This window comes from Nesoenas mayeri, assembly GCF_963082525.1.
Source record: "Nesoenas mayeri genome assembly, chromosome: 2".
Taxonomy (NCBI): domain Eukaryota; kingdom Metazoa; phylum Chordata; class Aves; order Columbiformes; family Columbidae; genus Nesoenas; species Nesoenas mayeri.
In genome coordinates, this window is record NC_137543.1 from 93210183 (window position 1) to 93227695 (window position 17513).

General features: G+C 42.6%; 2 protein-coding genes across 2 annotated transcripts in view; one reads left to right on the top strand and one right to left on the bottom strand.

Moving 5' to 3' along the window:
- Window positions 1-10930: 10930 nt before the first annotated feature.
- Window positions 10931-15912, bottom strand: GCM2 (glial cells missing transcription factor 2; the record flags this gene model as incomplete). Its single annotated transcript, XM_080340611.1, has 5 exons — window positions 10931-11812; window positions 12007-12132; window positions 13634-13746; window positions 14290-14542; window positions 15871-15912. 5 exons carry the CDS (start codon window positions 15910-15912, stop codon window positions 10931-10933), a joined length of 1416 nt encoding a protein of 471 aa, XP_080196737.1.
- SYCP2L (synaptonemal complex protein 2 like) overlaps window positions 15911-17513 on the top strand; it is a gene marked incomplete at both ends in the record, with an annotated part of 31384 nt that continues 29781 nt past the window's right edge. The window contains one exon of the mRNA XM_080364165.1: window positions 15911-16087. Within this exon, the coding sequence (XP_080220291.1) occupies window positions 15911-16087 (177 nt within the window). The remainder of the gene's footprint in view (window positions 16088-17513) is intronic.

The following is a 17513-nucleotide window of genomic DNA, read 5'->3' on the forward strand; positions in this document are numbered from 1 at the left end:
CATATCTTGCGAGTTATCAGTTTTGAGTTTTATATATATATATTAAAAAAAAAAACAAAAACCAAAAAACTCAACAAACAAACAAACAAAAAAACACCCAAAAGCTTTCTGAAAGTATTGTAATGCATATCTTTTACCACAGCATCTGCATCCAAAGCATCACCAATGATAAGCTGTGCATGCCTTTTGTGTATAGGTATACATAAACATATAACAAGAAGTGAAGTTAAATGTAACAGGATTTGGGTGCCTATATTTCTCTGTTTCAACAAATACCATTATACGTTGTTTAAGGCATGATTTTCAAGGGGGATTCAGCAATATCTGCTAATGATAGCCCCAGCCTGGACTCCTGGAGTTACATACATTAAAAATTTGGAAAACTTGCATGCGTTTCATGCCCAGCCTTTTGCTCACTAACGAAGTGAACCAAAATATCAAGATAAAAACCTCTGTCTTTTCAACAAATAGACCCAGATCTGGACACAAACCTCAGGTTTTGACCTGTAAGACCTCTAATTTTGGTGCCTAAATCCTATTGGCTTTCCAAGTAATTTGCAGACTATAAATTAATCACATGCTTTTACAATTATTCTTTTTGTCCAATTCTATTATTTCAGCATGTGCACTTGAAACAGCATCACACAAAGTGTTTCCGGCCTCTGCAAGTCCTATGTAGAGCAACACATCACAGGCATAATTGTGCATTTTGTCCGTTTTCTGCTGTATATTGTAATTTTTAGGGAATTAAATTCCTTAATCAAGTAAAGTACAGAAATGTCAGCACATTTCTTTAATAGTTCCATGGAAGTGTCCAAATTGGTCTACAGAAATGCATACAACCAGGTGTGAGAACTACATACCCAACAACAGTATTTAGGTACCATCATACATACTGCATACATTCACCACCACACTGATGCATGGTAGGCCATTCCACTAATGACTCTCAGGAAAGAGTTGTCTTGGTCACTTACAGTTAATAGAAAAGGCAAATGAAGGAACTGTTATAGTGAGACATCATCAACTGAAAACTAGCCAAAGGCAGTGAAAAAAGGACAGCAGGTATCACACTTGACTCTAAGCTCTTCTCCAACTTTTTTGAGAATTCATCCTTCAAACAGAAGTATCTAAAAAAATTGATAGAGTTCTGTGGACAACTTAAAGACTCAGTTTTACAGCATTGCTATGGCACGCAGTAGTCTGTAAGAAATGCTGGAGGGCAACAATGTTTGCTGACCGAGAAGCACAGCACTGGATCCTGCAAGATTCTAGCCACCACTATCTACCAATATTAGAACAAATAATGCTGCCAAGCATTTGAGATTTTCAGTCTGGTGTGACATCAGGGTCAGGGGCTTCTTTCACTGTTACTGGAATTACAGAGCACGATGAGTTAGAATATAAATTCTCTAGAGATTTACTTTTCACCACAACAGACTTCTGCATGCTTTGTACTTTGCACCACATGTACCCAGCTCAGGTGTGCCACTTTTTCTCTTTACTTTTTTTCAAATTTGTGGTTCAGTTTTCTCTTTTGTACCAAGCTGGGGAACAGCAAGGGCTCAATCTACCTTTTCTGGTAAACTCCAGTCTATGAAGTTGCCTTCCCCATCATAAAGCTTATGTGATATTATTTCCTCGGTTATATGAAGCTCTAAAATGTAAAATTGTCATAGTAGTCAGCTACCAAACTGAAAAGGTAAGTCCTACCGTAAACAACAGCTTGTCTTATACTCTTAATGACATATTGCTCATAATCTTTTCACACAGTATTAAGGAGGGATTAAAGCAGGGGACAAATAAAGGACAAAATACAATAGCTTGAAAGAATCTAGTAATTTGTATAAATTTAGAGAATCTGAACAAGTACTAAATAACTTAAGCAAGTTCTTACTTTTACTATATTACTGGTATTTTATTTTAAGCAATAACAACAACCTTAAATTCTTTTAGATGTCTAAATTACACTTCATAATGTAATAAATAACAGCAAATCATCTGCATTTCTGCTGCACAAGTATTACGCACTACCAAAAATATAAGGTTTGTATGCTAAAGAAAAACAAGCTACTCTCAAGTCAAAATACAAACTAGATGACCCAATAAAGACCTCCTATACAGATAAGCAAAGCATAACCCAATTTCACCAACCTGTTTACAGCAGCTGCTGAAATCACCAAAAGCATTCACACAGCATGGTACTACTCTCAATGATCAAAACTGGCAGTATTGCACTGTACAGGCTATATGCTGATACAAACTTTAAAAGTTAAAAAAACAAAACAAAAACAAAAAATCAGCCACAAACCAACAAACAAATTGTTACTGTAAGAACCTTATTTGTACTGACTGTATATTAGTAAAGCTGACAGTAATCAGGTCCCATGACAAGTGGATTCAGTTCTGGAGATTAACTACAAATCCATTACTCTAATCAAAAACCAGTGGTTATTTAAAAGCATGACTGCTCAGCTGTAAGCAAGAAGTTAATAACATTGACAATAAATGTTTGTATTTTCAAATATACCACCTTAAATAATTTTTTTTTAAAGTCTCTTCAAAAGTCTGATACATTCTTTCACTTATTTGTACTGGGCATCCAGGACAAGGCATATAAAAAAGCAGGAACTCCAGTTTGCTGGAACTACTTTCCCTCACTTTGTTCCACATCACCTTTGGTTTGAAAACAAATTGATCCACACCAACTTTTTCAGAATGTTTCAACTGTTACTTGCCTGGATGCTGCTGCCCTATGCCAGCAAGGTTACCTCTTCCCTCCTCTGTGAAACCTCTTGGTGCAATGCAATGGGCAGTACTCTAAGTTTCAGAACAGTAATGGTTTCAGTGAGACCTGCTGCTGGACTTTCAAGTCTCCAGCCTCGGGTGGCATCCAGAACAAACAGACTTTCTTCTTTTGACATCTCTGCACCACTGTAAGTTTCAATAAATACCCATTTCCATAGAATCACAGACTAGCTGGGGTTAGAATGGACCTTCAAAGGTCATCTAGTGCAACCCCCTGCAATGAGCAGGAAGATCTTCAACCAGATCAGGTTGCTCAGAGCCCCGTCCAGCCTGGCCTTGAATGTTTCCAGGGATGGGGCATCTACAACCTCTCTGGGCACCCTTTGCCAGTGTTTCACCACACTCATTGTAAAAAATTTCTTCCTCACATCTAGCCTGAATCTCCCCTCCTTTAATTTAAAACCATTACCCCTTGTTCTATTGCAACAGGCCCTGCTAAACAGCCTGGCCCCATCTTTCTTATAGGCCACTCTTAACAGCTGAAAGGCCACAATAAGGTCTCACCAGAGTGTTCTCCAAGCTGAACAACCTCAACTTTCCCAGCCTGTCCTCATAGCTGAGCTGTTCCAGCTTTGTGGCCTCCTCTGGCCCCTCTCCAACAGGTCCATGTCTTTCCTGTGCTGAGGGCTCCAGAGCTGGATGCAGGACTCCAGGCTGGGGTCTCACAAGAGCAGAGGCTCGTTTTAGTTCCACCTGGTGACATTCAGTTGTCTTTCCAAGACCGCATACTTGCCTCCCTTAATATATGCTTGCCATGGAAAGGGGAGCACAACTCTCTTCTCATTTATTCAGGCTCTGAAACTCAAGATCACTTGGCCTAGAAGTTCCACCCTGGTGGAAAATTCGCCTCCTCTCATTAACCATGAAGATTTCAGGCTGTCAAGGCCTGGACCTGCAAAGCCGGCAGGATCTCCATCTCCACATGCTCTGATGTGAACAGAGGTTTCTGTTCTGAAGGGCGGGATGGCTCCTCGTACACGCGGGGAAACACCACTGGTGACCCGGCCTATCACAGATCGGCCTGGGAGAGGCCGTTCTGTTCACGGACAGATGACGGACCCCGTGCTGCTCCAGCCTAAACCGACAGCTCCTTCTTCCTGGTGGGACCCTGGAGCCGCTCGCACCCCAAACACCCCACTCCCGGACAGATGGAGCGCGGACACCCACACCGCCCAAAACGCCTGTTCCCCCCGCAGGAGCCCGAGCCCCAGCCCCCTCCCCGCGGCCGCCCACTCACTGCGGCGCTGCGGGCGGTGCCAGCCGGGCCGCCGTCCCCGTCACCGAGCCCCCGGCGCGCCCGCCAACCGCCGCCAACCGCCGCCGGGCCGCTCTGCCTCGTCGCCGAGGCGACGGCGAGGGGCCGCGGGGATGGGAGGGGCCTGCCGCTGGCCCCGCCCCCCTGCCCCGCCCCTCTCGCCGCGGTCAGGGTGGCGCAGCGAGCGGGCGCAGCGAGCGGGCGCAGCGAGCGGGCGCAGCGAGCGGGCGCAGCGAGCGGGCGCAGCGAGCGGGCGCAGCGAGCGGGCGCAGCGAGCGGGGGTGTTTGCGTGCACCTGACGATTTGTTTCCTGAGGGTGGCGCCACAATACACCAGTTCGTCTTGAGAGTGTCTTTGCTATTGTTAATGATTCATTAAATGAAGCCACCAGCTAAGCCAGAGCATACTTAGGATTCGAGAAGAAATTCTGATATGTAATATTCATAGCTGTAATGAAGCCTGAAGGTTTTTTCCCCCTAGTGTATTATTATTTATTGTAACCAATTTATTAAAATGCACATGGCTAATATTGATGCAGGGACAAATCTTTGAATCCTATATGTATTCTAAAATATATATGTTTCTGTTATAAAAATAGTCATGAAGTTTCTTCTTGGTCCTTTGTAACCCAGCTTTCTCCAGTGTGTACAGAAGGCATGGTTAATAAAAATTGCATATTTACTGTCTCAGAGATTAATTTTGGCACTGAAGCCTCATTTTAGGCTTTAATTCTCAACGTAAGTTTGAGCTTCTTGATTTTGAATGTTTTTGAGAGCGAGAGGTAAGAAAAGGAGATGATCTCAACATGGTAACTACTAGTGGCACCATGGAGGGAAAGGCTGCAAATTGATTTATAAATTCAGATCTGCTTCATCAAGCTGGCAGCTCAGGCTTGCTGAGCAAAAATGGGAAGCTGTCTTAATCATACTTTTGGTTTTTTTTTCTTTCCCCCATTCCTCGTTAACTGCTGTGGTAGCTTTATGACGGTTGAAGCACTGTTGATAGATTAATTGCTTCTACCTCAAGTCAACTGTGTGGAATGTGGGGCTATGGGAATCAGTTTTCTGGAATCCAAGGGATTCAACCACTCATGCAGAGTGTACTGAAATGAAAGTAAACGAAAACAACATTATATTTTCTGAAACAGAATATGCCCATTTCCTTTATTGAAATAAAACATCAGAGGTGCCTCCCAGGTAAAATGAAGTTCAAAGGTGAGACTTGAATGTGAGAAGGGAGCAGGTACCATCACCCATACGGACAGAATTCAGACAGAGATTCAATAGGAGCTGACCATACATAGCAAAGAATTTAACCATGTGTTCACCTGTAAGGGTGTGTTTCAACACTGTCACATGTATATATTGTGTGAAAGTACCTCTCTACCATCAGTGGAAACAGTGCAGCAGTTGCCCTGTGATGTCCCCTCCCTACCCTCGTGTCCTTTCCGTCTCTTCGTCTTAGCCTTGTCCCACAGCTGCCCTTCCTGCCCAGTGATGGGCTTCCTCCTCCTCCTCTGGTGCTGTCATCCCATTTCCATAGATAACTTTCCATCACCTTTCCATGCAGGGCCATGGGACTAATGTGAGTCTTCTTGGGATCTTCCTGGGCTCATGTGCCAGAGTGTTACATGGCCTTTAAGTCTGGTTTATGAAACTAAACCCCTCTCCAAAGAGATGAGACTATGTAAGCTGCTTTAATGTTCTTGTCTGGGAAGGCCATAAAATAACATCCTCTTGGTTGCTTCTGCAGCATTTCCAGTCTAATTACAGTAATTTATAAGAGATCTGGCACAAGCAAGGGGTCTGATGTTTAAATAATTCCAGTATCAGTTTTGCAGAGGTGCAGCACCGAAGTCTGAATTCTGTCACTGGGACCTTGTGTCTGTCAGTTTTTGGTCCCTTCTGTAATGCTCCCCAACAGTTCACATGTGTGAAGACAGAAAGGCCGTAGACAGAACTTGCCAATGTTTAAAGCAAACTGCAACATGGTGTGGAGTTGCAGGACGAGCACTGCAACCCCATCACTTAACACTTCATTTTGTCATAAAGACAGGAGAGAGGTGCTCATACTATGAACCAGGAAACCAAAGGAAAAGCAACAGGCTGAAATAGAGAGGCCTGGGAGCTGCAGCGATGTTTGTGAGCCTTGTGAAAGGACCTCCAAAAACATCCTCGTGCACCTGCTTCCCTGCTCATTTTACACAACAACACAAGCAGACCCACTGCTAATTTTCTGTTGAAAGAGCCTGCTTTGGTTTTGGTCCTTAAAGGTGTCGATGCTTTGCTCAAATGCCAGCCTGAGTGCCCGAAACCAGCTTCTCCCAAACGCCATCATAAGTGCCAGCATGCATATTGAACCTAATAGAGGTTGTGTTTAACTTGGTTTGGTTTCTGTTTGTTCGAATTAGTTTGATCCAAACAAGTCATGTTTTTGTGTGCTACTTATTCACACCTGTATCATCCCACTGATCTGCGTGTTGCTTATGGACTCTTGTAAGCCTGTGAAGGTCTTGTGTTGAAATGCACTCTCTATTTTTCACAATCCGAGCTGTAGCACTACATAAATGGTAACAAGTTCACTCTCCCTTTGCTTGCCAATGACAGGCAGATATTTACTTTATATTGCTAGAACATCTGAGGCAGTTAACCAGACATAGGAAACCACCAGATGCCAGTTTCATTACTTTCCAGGTAGAGGGATTTTAACCTGCCTGGACTAACTTTTCACTCTGTGTGTTGGGAGGAACTACTCCAACATTAAATGTCCCCGTTTTTCCCGTTTTATCTGCATGCAACTGCTACTGATAAGGGTGGGAATGACACAAGCTTCCTAAATGCATCTCCAGACCCACATTGTGCATCCTGCTAAATGGTGTCTCTCAGGAAACTTGATCTACTTTTTGTGAATGGAAGTAGCTCAATTGGATTAGATTGCTTCCCCCCAAAAAAAAAACACAAAGAAAAACACCTAGAAATCCAGAAAACAAAACAAAAACTTAAAAATAAATGAACAAACAAAAAACCCAAAACCAAACAAAAAAAAAAAACCAAACCAGAAAACCCCCAGGGAAAAAAACAACTGAACAAAAAACCCCAACAAAACAAAACACACACACAAACCAAAAACCCCCAAAACACAAAAAAACCCACAACCAACCAAAAAAAAAACCCAAACCCAAAACCAAACCAAAACCAGCCAGGCTCAGAAATCATATTCTGCTGTGTTGCATCATCCCTGTTCATAGAGTAGCTCTGGTTTCCACCCATAGAGCTTTGAGAAAAGCTTGTCTCTGTATTTAAAAATGGTAGTCTGTACCCTAAATGAGGAGACCAACTACTTCAAGCTCATTACACACAAAATAGCCAAGTTTCTGCATGCCTTGTTTGTAGCATTTAGTGCATTTTGAAAAGCCCAGAGGTAACCCGCTTTTGGAAGAGGAGCAAGGGCTAAGTGAATTGCTCAAGCTCTCGCTGGAGATATTTGGCAGGACTGGGTGGGCACGTGTGGCTGTGGAGTGGGACCATGTGACAGGCTCTGTCCTCCCAAGAGGAGACAGGACCACGAAATGATGCCCACATGTTAGTGCACCCATCAGGTGTGTGACATGCAGCTGCATTCAGTGGGTATGCCATTGAAAAATGTTGTCAAGCAGCCTCTTGTCTCTGAGAGGCAGCCATTCAACACTTGGGCTTTTTAGCTTTACCATTAAAAAGCTGCCTTTTTTTTGTATAAAGGGCAGCCTCAGCATGGGGACAGATGGCACTTTACCTCAGTAGGGCCCTTGTAGTCCATATTAAGCTGCAACCACAGGTGGCCACGGTTTGAAAGCATCTCTTTCCCCCTTCCCTCTGTAGCTTTGCCATAACAACTGGAATTTGTTAGATGAAGATGTCTGCAACAGCACAGGATGAGGAGTTCCTCTCATGTGCTCAAGGCAGGACCAGAAACCGCACTTGAATGGGGTGATTAATGGAAGGGAAGCAGCTTACTTAGGGACTGAAGGGAGCATGTTTTTCTTCAGGATACGGCTTTGCTTGAGAAACGCACTTTTAAAGTCAATTCTGCAGCTATATAAACCAACAAGGAGGCATTCAATTTCAGCTTTTTCGTTAGAGAAGCTTGCATTGCCTTTAAATTTATATATTTTATAGAGAAAACTATATACAGCACTAGACTTTATCCATCTGATCTTTTATCTGTAAAAGGTAATGTACAGCTGTCTTGTCCCAGTCACTTGTGCATGAAAGGGAGTGAAGAAAGACTGCAATAACCTAGAGTAGTTTTATTTGTTCTAGTGCTACACATCATGCAGTAACATAATCTCTACTGTAGCTTTTTACCTTGCTTAAGCAGCTGTCATGTTTATTAGAAATAAGTCCGCACCCAAAAAGTAGCATCTTATAAAATTGGCTGCATTTTCTTAACTGATGTACAAAGTTACACTTAAATGGCTGTGTTTAAGAACATAGCACAATGATTTAAGCATACAGCTAAAATGACAAGTTTTATACTAGTAATTTTAACAGCACAACCCCCCACAGTTTGTCTTACTGTTTCAATACATTTGAAGCTTGAGTTGTGGTTATCTAATGCCTCTAAAATCAGTATAAAATGGAGCAACTTACAGCTTTAAATTTTTCCTTGACTTTTGCACTTGCTGTGAAACTTTCCAGATTTTTAGTCTATTTGTTTGGCCTTATTTCCCTCCAATATATTTATTTTAAACTTAGAAAGCTGTAAATCTTAATTTTTATTCAACACACCACAGGTCTCCATATGATTTGGAATACAGATGAGAAATCTCACTTCCATGAATAGGCATAGTGTTATATATTCCTAAACTCTACAACTTTGCATCAGTCTTTCTGGGCCATAACTTTTTTTGTTTGTTTGTTTGTTTTTTGTTTTTAAGGTTACTATATGAGCTAATTATCAAACTAATGTTGCTCACCTGAATTGATCCTTGTCAGTAATTTAAAACACCTTCAGTAATTTAAAACACCTGGTAGAAGAATTGCCAGGAGAGTTTAATAAGAGGCAAGTGAGGTATACAGCAAATACCCCAAAAGAAGGTAAGCTTGCTGAAAATGAATTCAGTTAGTCTTTTTGTAAATTCCATCTTCACGTGGCTTGAATTTTTAAAATGCTGAACAATCCACTACTGAAACAGGATGCTACTAACTAAATTCCTGTGGGGCTCAGTTTCACTTATCAGAGTGCACACATTGTTTTCATAAAAATACAAAAATAAAATAAACTACACCAGAAATAATAATTTTTAAAACTCAGGTATTTGTACACCATGCTTTGCAAGTAAGATTTGTTTAGCAGTTTGATAATAGCATTACAAGGTTCTATATGCCGAAGCCAACCAGTTTACATGGTGCCTTGTTTTTAACTGTGATTTCTTGTTTATTGAAACGATACAGTAGCATACTGTTACTCAAAGCATAGCAAAAATGTACAAAAAACAGGTTATCCAAAATATTTGAATGTCCAAAAAGGTATGAATACTTGATAACTTAATAATAAGAAATTCTGTCACTCTGACTAGGGGTGTATACACAGCTCTCTTGCTTAGCATGCACAGTTTGGCTACGGATTCCATTCCTTAGTACTAGGCAGCTTTCAAAATGCCCAAGTCTTAAACCAGCAATACTACTCCATTCCTTCTTCTTAGCCTACTGGAGAATTAGTTCAATTACCTGAGAATTTGGGGATGCAAGTCCTTACTTTCTTTTTTTTTTTTTTGGTTTAGCTCAGGGTGTCTAGAAATCTTGTTTTCTGACCTCTCAGTTTGCTGCTTGCATCATTTCCAGAAGAACAGTGCTGTCATGGGGAATTATGATTGCAGAGTGAAAAATGGCTAGAAGTACCTTGGAGGAAGGAGAAACATCTGATGGAGGTGCAGTTCAGAAAGGCAAGCCGGAAAGGTGTGCTCAACACTAACCTGTACTGCTAAGCAGCAAGGCTGCTGCATTTTTTGACAGGATGCAGGTTTCTGCAGCAATATCTGTGCAGTATTGGTCTGACCATCTTGCCTGACCCCTTTAGACAAAAAGCAGTTTAACTGGTAATGATTTTCATGACCAAATATGCAACCCTGACACCCATGCAAGGCCAGGTGTTCTTGGTGGGGCTCACTTGAGACTTCTTGCCTCCAGGTCAAGTGTTGCAGGGTTCCTAGTGGTGGTGATGGGACTATGCCTGGGCTTCCTCTTTTGCATAGAAAGGTTGGACAGTCTGTACTCCTGATGCAGGCGATCAAAAAGCAACATGAAGTTAGCACACAGGTTTTTCATTTCTCATTTCAGAGAAACTTAGCTGGTCTTTCTATTTGTTAAATGAATCACGGCAGGTGCATGGACCCTTGAGGTAAACTATTTTGCAAATGGACTTGCTTCAATTTCTTTTATTTCTTTCAGTTGACTATAAGTTATAGCCACCTTCCTTCATCTATTTTTTTCCATTAGCTGCTAAGCATTTTCTTTTTTACAGATGGAGCATTTTTTTCCAAGCTAGAGGCACCTGGCAGGAGTTGTGGCTACAAGCAGTTTGTATCTTCCATCAGAGGAGGCTGCTGACTTTCAACGGTGCTGTCCCTCCGTGTTGCTTTCACACAGGCATGTTTGGGGCTCAATTTCTTATGCCGTTTTAGAGATTAAGTGGGGTTCATTTGAAATTTGTGTGAAATATGCTTCACTCAGCACAGCTCCAGAATGGCATTTTTGGGAGATAAGTTGTTGTGATGTACTTCTTCCTCACCTCTCCTTAAATCACAAACCACTGGACTTAGTGTGCACGTGGTCAGCGCAAGAATGTATTTTCCCATGTGCGTGTATTTACCATTTAGGCAACATTTAGTCAATATTCAGCACTCTCAAATCTTAAGATCTGGCCTTCGTGCTCATCATAGCTGTTCCCCAGTGGTTGCCCATATCGATAGGTCTCCACACTCTCAGTTGGTTCTGACTTTGTGGGAACTGGGTCATGCTGGTAGACCAATGCCGACTTTATCATCCCAAAGTCCTCCTGAATCTTCATCCCTGAATAGATAGCGCCTGAGACATTTTCTGCCACATGGGTATAGCTCTGAAGGTTTTTCATATCGCAGAGGTCGTCACTGTATTTCAGTGTGGACGGCTTGTAGGCCTGGTAGGATACCTTGGTGGTGGTTGTGATGACAGTTTGCAATGGTGGGGCTATGGGAGAGGGGCTGAGACTGTACCTGCAGGGGTAGTCTGCACCATAGTAAGGGTGGTTAGTGCTTATTGTCATCTGTCCATAGTCACTCCAGTCCCCGCCGCCAGTTTTCCCCCAAGCTGTTTTCAGTCCGTAGTGTCTGCCAGGGTTATCAAAGCTCTTATCATGGGTGGTCGCAGTGTTGTAGTGAGATCCACTCAAACTGAGGGGATCAGCATCAATAGCAGGACCTGTCAGATCTTTGTAAAATGCTGGGTAAGGGCTGGAGCTCATAAAGGTGGGAACTCCGAACTCATAGCTGCATGGCCTGGGCATGTAGATCCTTGGATTGGGGCACTTTGGGTATGGCAAGAGCTGGTCCTCTTGGAAAGTGGCTGAGTCATAAGATGCTTTGTAGAGGTCAGCATTTTGCAGTGAAGAGTTAGACTGGGCTGGAATTGAAAAACTGGTGTCTGTGATGATACCAACCCTTTCTGGACCATCCATGCAGAGCAGATTCTGTAGGTTACTGGTGTAACCACCGCTGTCATGGTATCTTCCTACCTGACAAGGACAAGAAGATCTTTGAGATTTGGAAATTAATACTGCCTGCACACACACATCTCAGCACTTGAGATGTTGCTTATTTCAGTCCCAGATGAACAGATGTAGCATAATGTAAAGCTTGTCTTTGCCCTGGGATCCCTAGTATGTGCTTATAGCACCTTTTTAATTGACTAAACAAAATTTTGACTTACCTCTGAGTTTAAAGGTCTCTTTTTCTGGGAATGGTGAGAAAAGGACATTTGTTTCTTAATTGCACTTCGTCTTGCCTCTGCCTCTAATTTGCTCTCTGGCCTGGGGTGGTCATGGACTCCTTTAGCCTAAATTAGGTTTAGGAGAGAATTAGATGTGAATTAGAAGGGGGTAAGAGAAGAGAAAATGCAATAAGGAGAATCAGAGGTTGCAATGGCATGTGGTTTGGCACATGAGAATGAGGAGGAGAAACTAAACAACAAGGAGGAGTTAAATATAAAATAAATAAATTAATCATGATTTGCATGTAGATAGAAAGAAAAAGTGAGGAAGAAGTCAGTGAGGACTACAGAGCTGATGAAAGAGCAAAGGTGCTGCCTATGTTTGTGACATTCAGGAATAGCTGATTAGAACCAAGGGAAAAGAAAGATTATAAAGTTAGTTTGTTTGGTTTTCTGCAGTCCAGGATCTCAGTTCTGCTTTATAACAGCCACCACTAAACAGTATAAATAGGCTTTAAAGAGCTTTAATGCTACCAGATGACAAATATTCTCTATTCTAAAAACACTAAACACCTTGAGTAGGACCAAAAAGTAAACCCTGAAAAGCCATCCAGAAATGCTCTGCTATTGAAACATCTCTGGATACACAGATATATGTATCCAAAGCTATGCTGATTTATGATGGAACAATATATTCTGTATGTCCTTACCCATAACATTCCCCTAAATGAACCTGCATATAGTCCCTAACATGAAGTAGGAAACTTAAAATTGCTTTTAAATCACTGTCCTTTCTCAAATAGAAATTAACTTCTAAGGGAGGATTTCTCATCTATTTTCATGGTAAAAATCTTCAGTTTTTGAATGTGTGTAACAGAGTATCTGAATAGTAATAATAATAATACAGGTGAGAATTTGGGTATATGGCCAGTTGGCTTCCATTTACTGACTAGAGAACAGACTTCACTGCAGTGTGGGTCAGGCAAAAAACCCAAAATCATCCAGTAGAGAATGTTATCTCATAGAACAGCAGCTTTTTGTGAAATTTTTGCTGAAAAAGAAAAAATAAATATGAAATGTCAAAATATATCTTTCTATATTTCCTTTTTTTCTGGCAAGCTTTTTAAATCCTCTTAAAATTCAAAGGTTATTTTCCCATGAAGTATAATTTTCAGTTTGCAACTTAGGCAATTTAAATAAGGCTTTTCTTTCTTCATTTATTTACTTTAATAGGAAATAAATATTAGGTCCTTAGTTGAAATTCAGTTGTCGGATGCACCAGGGTGCAGGACAACCTTTTAATTCATATCTGTGTACTGTGAACATGAGAATTTTAGACATCTATAATTATGTTATGGTTAAATTTTACATATAGCTAACACTCAATTGCTGTTTTTAAAGAGACAGCTAAGTGTTATTGTTTTATTTGTTCTTGCCATGTCTGTACTACAGAGGAATTTGGGTGTGAACCAGGAGTCCCACTGTGCTCACCATGCTCAGTGTTATGTACAAAGAGAAGAAAAAATTGGGAGGGAGGAAGAAATATCTCTCTATATAAAGATGTCATTTATATAGAGAGATATACTGTTTATATGTGTGTGTGTGGATGTGTATGTGTGCTTTTTACCTGGAAAAATATTGCTTTGCCATCAAGCCTCCAGAAGTTAGTGACTGGGTAGCCACTGTGTCCTCGGCAAGGAATCAGCTCAAGGGCTGAGTTACAGTTTGGGCAGGCTTTCTCTGTGAACAGAGATAAAGAAACTACTGAAGACACCGGTTAAAGGTGAGGATGTCATCTGAGTGTAAACACCACTCAAGAGCAGCCTTCACTGAAATTCAGATTAAAATATGATATTCAAGGAAATGCAACATAGACTACCAAGCATAACTGAGTGGTTTGGACTAGCACTGTGTACTTGATATAAATGCAAGTGAGTGAAAGGACTGTAGATCCATTTCCCCTGAAGTTATTGAAGATATTGATGAAATTCAGAACTAAATACAGGGTATCTCAAAAAGATGGACCCAATTCAAAATCACTGTATCTCTATAATCAAAAACTGCCCATGAATACAGTAGGCGGAGGGATCATAGAGCATTTCTAAAAAGGTCACTAAAACTGATTAAACCCTATGTAAATTTTTGTATGATTGTAACATGTCGGATCCATCTCTGAAATATCCTGTATATTCATCACACTCATTGCCATGGGCAATCCCAGTTTAGGAACTGAGCCCAGCTGAAAGAAAAATGGGCCCCCCCTTGGCTATTGCTGCCTCTCACTTTGCTGCTTCTGCCGAGCCTTGTCGCATATGGCTGGGCGAAGCTGCAGCCGGGCTCCACTGGGCAGGGAGCAGCTCCTGGCGCACACCACCACCCCCAGGCAGGACTTCTTCAGGATCTGGCAGTTGTGGTTGTTGGTGTTGCGCATGGCCCAGCCACTGAGGTGTCTCTGTGCGTTCTTCTCGTCGCTGGAGTAGATGAACCTCACGTAGCCGTCGGGCCATTCCTGGAAGGTGTCGAAGTGCTTGGGCTCCTGTGGTGGGGCAAGCGGGGTTGGGAGAGCAACGCAGTGAGGAAGAGAGCAAGAGAATATTAGCAGGGAATCGCAGCTTGGTGGTTTTGGCTTGCTACAAAATACATAATTCGAGAAAAAGGGCTTTTTGTATGGCTACCCAAACAGCAGAAAAAAATACCGAAAGAAAAACTTATTCAGAAATGCTGTATAAAAGGGGAAAGTCAGTCCAAGTTTCCATGTCTCAAAAGAAAGTCGGGATCCTTTCAATCTTAATCTATAATAACATGGTCTGTTGTCACAGATGCCTCTTCGCGTTGGGGTTACCCAGCTGTAAGATACCAGCCTCATTGCCAGAACTTACTGAATTTATTTACTTATAGAATAAACTTACTACCACCCATGCACCCAGACACATCAGAAGCTACCCTGCTCATGCATGCTATTAAGTTCTTCTTGTTCTGGGACTGTGAACCTGCAGGCTGGAAACTAGAAGTTTTGGCTAAAGAATAGTTTCTTAAAGTGCATCTAGTATGAATTGAATTAGGCTTCTGCCAAAAAATAGAAATTTTTAAAATTGCCATTGCAAATACACTTCCATTATATGCACAGTGGTTCAGAGAAAGACCATTTCAATTTGAGGTTTCACTGGCTTTCTGGAGATCCTTACTGAAATATAGTTACCAGGACAATAGAAGAAGGGCCAAGATTTTAAACTCAAAATATTTACAGTACAAGTAAAGAGTTCCTGCAACACTCATTTAGCACATAGAGATATATATATATACCACATGTGAGCAATATTAGTGAATGCGGGTAAACTACCACCATTTACAGCATTAACGCACTCCGTAATTGCATGTACCCTGTAAAATTAAACAATCTCTAAGATGAAAAAAGTTGTAAATTAACAATGTATTTGAAGCTCACAACTAGAAAAAAAAAGTGTAATTCTCATTAACAACAAAATGTCACATCAACAAACCGCTTAAATATTTAGATAGCTTGATTTATAGTAGCAGAAAATAGTAAATCCAAGTGTCTTTTCAACATTTCTTTAAATTAAGAATGAGAGAGAGGGAAACTGGCCAAACAGTAGAGCTGCAGACTGTTTTAGGAGCTCATATACAGCTAACCAAAGCTCTGTATCAAATCCATATTTTTATTACACGTAACGTGAGGACTACCACACCCCATCAAGAGCCATACGATTATATTTGAAAAGGTGCAGAAGCAAACCAGCCATAGAAAGAAGCTCATGGGGCAGGTTTTTTTCCCCTAGCACCCCGTCCTCCTGACCCCGCATTACAGCCAGCTGCAGAGGTTCCACCGCGCCCCCCACCCGGTACCTGCGGCAGTTTGGGGTCGTTGATGTCCCAGGTGAGCTTCATGCCGGAGAGCAGCGGCGGGCGGCGACTCCCGCTTTTTTATGCAGTCGGGGCGGCCCCGGGGAGAGGGTTCCCAGATGGCCCTGCAGGCGGGGCAGCCGCCGCACCCCACTCCCCGGCGGGCAGGGTCTGCTCCCCCTTCTGCCCTCCAAGCGGGCTCCGCTGCCCTTACCTGGAGGTGGGAGGCAGCCCAGAGGGTCTTGCTCGAATCTTCCCCTTACACGAGGGGACCGTGACCTCTACAAATTCGAGCAGGATCTGAAAGGCTGATCTGGCAGTACCCGGGCTCCGCCGCTCGCTCATGCGGGTGGGGAACTGGAGGGGAGCCCGTCCCCATGACCCTAACGTGTGGGGCTAAGCGCGGCTTAGAGCTAAGAGCTGCCTTCAGGTTGAGAAGCCCCTGGGTGGAATCGAAGGGACTGTACAAATAAACCTCTCCTTACATTCAGATGTAAATAAGTTAAGTGTAGTTAAGCGTGTCGTCCCTGTACGCTCTGCTAAATAACACAAGGTTTTAAACACAAAACTAGAATCAGTGTGATATTATTGAGCAGCATGTATCAACTTACTGGAGAATTACAGGTAACCTTTTTGTTATCTCTTTCTTTTGGGAAGAAATAGCTGAGGGGACACTTTTTCTTCCCCCCCTCGCCCCCTCTTAAAAAGAAAAAAAAAAAAAGCTTTTTTTTTAGGTCTCAGAAAGAAAAATGAAGCACACATCACATTATGGAGACCGAATCATTGAATGTCCAGGTCCCCTATAACCCTTTAAATAATACCAGCTGTTCTAAAGGATTTTTATTTTGTATTTACTTCTAGTCTCCTGTAGAAATTTACTGAATTTTCCCCTCAGCAGAAGGACAGCTTGCTCGCTACCCTTAGCTTTACAAAATAAAATCCAGCCTGTAGTAGAAGAACCCCAACGGAAAACAGCCACACCGGGCTGCTGGGCTCCTCTTTTGCACCCGCCTGCTCGGACGGGGTGTGAAACGGCATCACCTGTGTGCAGATGGACACTTCCCAGCCGCACAGGTGCGGCTTTTTAGTGCGGGTGCGAAAATCGGCGTTTTGTTGTTTTTTCTTCTAGCAGAGCTGGGTACAGTGTTAGGTTTGCTGGGGAGGGTGCTGGAAGTTGTGGGAAATGCTGGTGAGTGTCTCCTCTTCACCCTAAACGCGTGTGTATCCAGTAGTGGTTGTGTGAGGGTCGTGGGGAGGGGGTGAAGTAGCCTCAGCATCTTCCCCTCCCTTGCTCCCGGGTAACCACGGAGCTGGAGTTCCCTCTCCCTCGTCGCGCCCGTGCCATGGCCCAAGTAAGCGCTGCTCCCTGCGGCGGGGAACCGGCAGCCGAGACGGGGGATGGATGGAGGGGAGGATGGGTGGACAGACACACAGCGTGGTTCTCCCTCTTCCCGGGGCTCTGCTACAGCTTCTCGTGGTCGCGGCTTTAGTAAACCTCACGTTTGGAAGCGTGTGTGGATTCTTAAACTTTTCATAGGAAATAAATAAAGAAAAACAGCCTTTTGGGAAAGATAGGGTGAGTAAACGGTCTTTAGATTTGGGGCAAAAAACCTCACGTGTTTTGTTTTTCCTTCTCCTTTCTCCTG